The sequence below is a fragment of the Cupressus sempervirens genome, chromosome 1 (assembly GCF_028749045.1).
Source record: "Cupressus sempervirens isolate cs-2001-9-10 chromosome 1, ASM2874904v1, whole genome shotgun sequence".
Classification (NCBI taxonomy): domain Eukaryota; kingdom Viridiplantae; phylum Streptophyta; class Pinopsida; order Cupressales; family Cupressaceae; genus Cupressus; species Cupressus sempervirens.
The window spans coordinates 419,527,817-419,531,085 of NC_143118.1; the positions used below are offsets into that span (position 1 = coordinate 419,527,817).

Here is a 3,269-nt window from a genome sequence, read left to right on the forward strand (position 1 = left end):
GAATAATATGTAAGAGGGCTAATCTCCATACAAAATGCTAAAGATAAAACATTTTTCAAGATTGACTGAACACTAGTGGTTTATAGAAATATAGTCGCAACCCTTCATTCATTCAAGATCCGATCCTTTGCTGTCTAGGTAGTGTTCATTAGGCACGCCACAACTATAATTAAAATGTTTTAAAATTGTCCACAAAATTGCTTTCCGTTTTCATATAAGATGCCTCATGGGCTATATTATTATTATAATCATCTTGATATCGTGGAGAAACCATAGCGGTTTACACAGGATTGTAGGTGCACCGACACGTGAGCACCCTATAAGTTCCCCGCACTCCATTTATTTACTACTTATTTATGTATTTATCGTATATCACGTAAGGAGGTCTAACAAGAAAGGTTGGGACCGGGGGCGACACCCAACCATCCGCAGAACTTCTTATATGAACTCACTCGGCTCTGAACAGCCGCTGGTCTTCCTCCGCCGCACTCTCCGCCGTTGATTGCTCTGATCGTCCCACCAAATCCACTTCCGCCGCTGGATGTCATGGCTCTGTGGCAGTTGCTGTTCACCATCCAAAACCACAGCGATGTCTTGAAAGCAACGTCTGCCCGCTGGGCAACCAAATCGGGGTTACTCAGCAGCGGAAGTCCCACGTATTTTCCAGCGGCTCCATAGTTGTAGTTCCTGCCACAGGAATACAACTCAACACTTGCATCAGTTCTCATTCATTAATTTTACCAATGTTTTAGCTACGCTATTGCTGGGAAATAATGTTACCAGGTGAGCTGGAGAGGCCCCCGTCCGTAATATTTCTTTCCACTCGCACAAGGATATTTTGCAGAAGACTGGCAATACCTTGACTTTGCAATCTCCTCCACATAGCACAGATCTGCACCGAATACAATATTAGGGTTCAATAATCTAATTAGGATTCAACAATGTAATTAGGAATACAATTCTTTTTCATACTTCCAGTCTCATGGGCGACATTGGCGAAGAAGGCTGCGAGCTCTCTCTTGCGAACATCAACACTTCCGGTGGTGCCAAAACCGGCGAAATTGCTAGCTTTGGCCGCGCTGATAAAGCCATTGTATGTGTAGAAGTTACTTCCCTTGCAGGAAGCGGAAATCCCTGATTTAATCCGGTTGAAGAAGCCTTGGGTGATAATGGATTGAACGGAGCCACCGGATGGGGATGGGGAAGGGGTGGGTTTAGGAGAACAAGGGCCTTGTTGACAGCCGGCACCACAATAAGCTTGTGTAGTTCCGCAGTAGCCGTATTTGCTGCAGCAAAGTCCACTGGCACACCCGCACTTCTGCGAAGAGCTCAATTGGACTTCCCCTACAAATATCAGCGCAGCTATCAGTAGCACTAGAAACTTTGCATATGTCGCCATGGCTGATTTCTACTTTCACTCACTCTTTCTTGCTTTGCGACCTACGTGCAATGTGGGTTGTATTTATAAGTGGAGTGCGAGTTCTACACTATCTGCGCATTCAAGTAAACTTGCTGGAACGCGGCATAAATTGCCCAAAATTGCCGCTATTGGCGGCGAAGCGTGTGGCTTTAGGATTCAAAGTCGCTGTCTGAGCATTCAAAGCCACGTGTTGGGTTTGGATAAGAGCGGGGAATTCTTCATTGACTTGATCCAATCCTTACTTGACGTTGGGAAATGCGCCAATCACTTGCTTGTATAGGAATATCTTATTACAGTGTACTCATGATTTTATAGTCGCGGGCCTGGCTGTAATCACGCTTATTATAGTGTACGTGTTGAATCGTGATTATTATAGCAGAGATCTGATTTAGTCTGTTCGAGTTTTCAAAGTAATAAGAAATTGTAAACGATGGATAACTATTGTTTTATAATATTTATATATATTGAATTTATTATTCTTTATTTTAATATTGAATCTTATCTGTACTCTGAATTTCTTAGTATGGTTTAACTTTTGAATGTTTCTAATAGAAAGTGTCATTATTATTATTATTGATTCATATTATACACATCTAAGGAATATGTTGGCTGTGTAGTTGTATAAGATTATCTCACGTGCATAGTTGTAATCATGATTATTATAGTGTAATCATGATTACTATAGTGTATGTGTGACTTAGTTTCTTCTAGTTTTCAAAGTAATAAATTTTTATATGTTTGTGAAGTATTAGATAGTAGTCAAAAGAAATGGGGCTGACCCCAAAGTACAAAAAGGCTGAAGAACAGCTGGAGGTCACCACCCATGTATCTTCAAAAACCAAATAAAGACTAGCTCCAAAAAAGAGTAACCCTTATCAACAATTGTATCCCTACTAAGCATATAAAATAGAAAGTTATACTAGCAAAACTTATTGCTGCTACCAGCCCAGTTCATGATCATATATAAAATAAAATCCCCATAGAGCAGCAAGTTCAACGGGATCCAAACCATAACAAAAAACCAAAAAACAAAGAACCAAAAAAATTGTTTATGTTAGATAACTATTGTTTTATAATATTTATACATATTGAATTTATTATTCTTTATTTTAATATTGGATGTTGTCTGTACTCTATATTTCTTAGTATTGTTTAACTTTTGAATGTTTCTAATAGAAAGTGTCATTATTATTGATTCACATTATATAAATCCAAGGAATATGTCACGTGTGTAGTTGTATAAGAATATCTCACTTGTGTTGTTGTAATCATGATTATTATAGTGTAATCATGATTACTATAGTGTACGTGTGATTTAGTTTCTTCTAGTTTTCAAAGTAATAGAAAAATTATATGTTTATGAAGTATTAGATAGTAGTCAAAAGAAAGGGGGCTGACCCCAAAGTACAAAAGGCTCAAGAACAGCTAGAGGTCACCTCCCACTTATCTAACCAATACTAAGTTTATACTTCAAAAACCAAATAAAGACTAGCTCCAAAAAAGAGTAACCCTTATCAACATTTGTATCCCTACTAAGCATATAAAACGGAAAGTTATACTAGTAAAACTTATTGTTGCTACTAGCCCAGTTCATGATCATATATAAAATAAAATCTCCATAGAGCAACAAGTTCAACAGGATCCAAACCATAACAAAAGACGAAAAAAAAAAGAACCAAAAAAATTGTATATGTTAGATAACTATTGTTTTATAATATTTATATATATTGAATTTATTATTTTTAATTTTAATATTGGATGTTGTTTGTACTCTATATTTCTTAGTATTGTTTAACTTTTGAATGTTTTTAATAGAAAGTGTCATTATTATTGATTCACATTATATACA

The 3,269-nt window shown here is 37.0% G+C and overlaps 1 protein-coding gene across 1 annotated transcript; it reads right to left on the reverse strand.

Annotated features, from left to right (window-relative positions):
• Positions 1 to 207: 207 nt before the first annotated feature.
• LOC149578072 (endochitinase 4-like) lies at positions 208 to 1,499 on the reverse strand. The gene is made up of 3 exons (XM_089827413.1): positions 973 to 1,499; positions 781 to 892; positions 208 to 687 (listed from the first exon to the last, which is right to left on the reverse strand). The coding sequence occupies exons 1-3, from the start codon at positions 1,397 to 1,399 to the stop codon at positions 387 to 389; spliced, it is 840 nt and encodes a 279-aa protein (XP_089683539.1). The 5' UTR covers positions 1,400 to 1,499; the 3' UTR covers positions 208 to 386.
• Positions 1,500 to 3,269: the final 1,770 nt, after the last annotated feature.

Coding starts and splice junctions, on each gene's coding strand:
- LOC149578072 (XM_089827413.1), bottom strand. CDS start 1,399: ATGGCGACATATGCAAAGTTTCTAGTGCTACTGATAGCTGCGCTGATA. Junction 893..972: donor TGTCGCCCATGAGACTGGAA/GTATGAAAAAGA, acceptor TATTCGGTGCAG/ATCTGTGCTATGTGGAGGAG. Junction 688..780: donor GGGCCTCTCCAGCTCACCTG/GTAACATTATTT, acceptor TTCCTGTGGCAG/GAACTACAACTATGGAGCCG.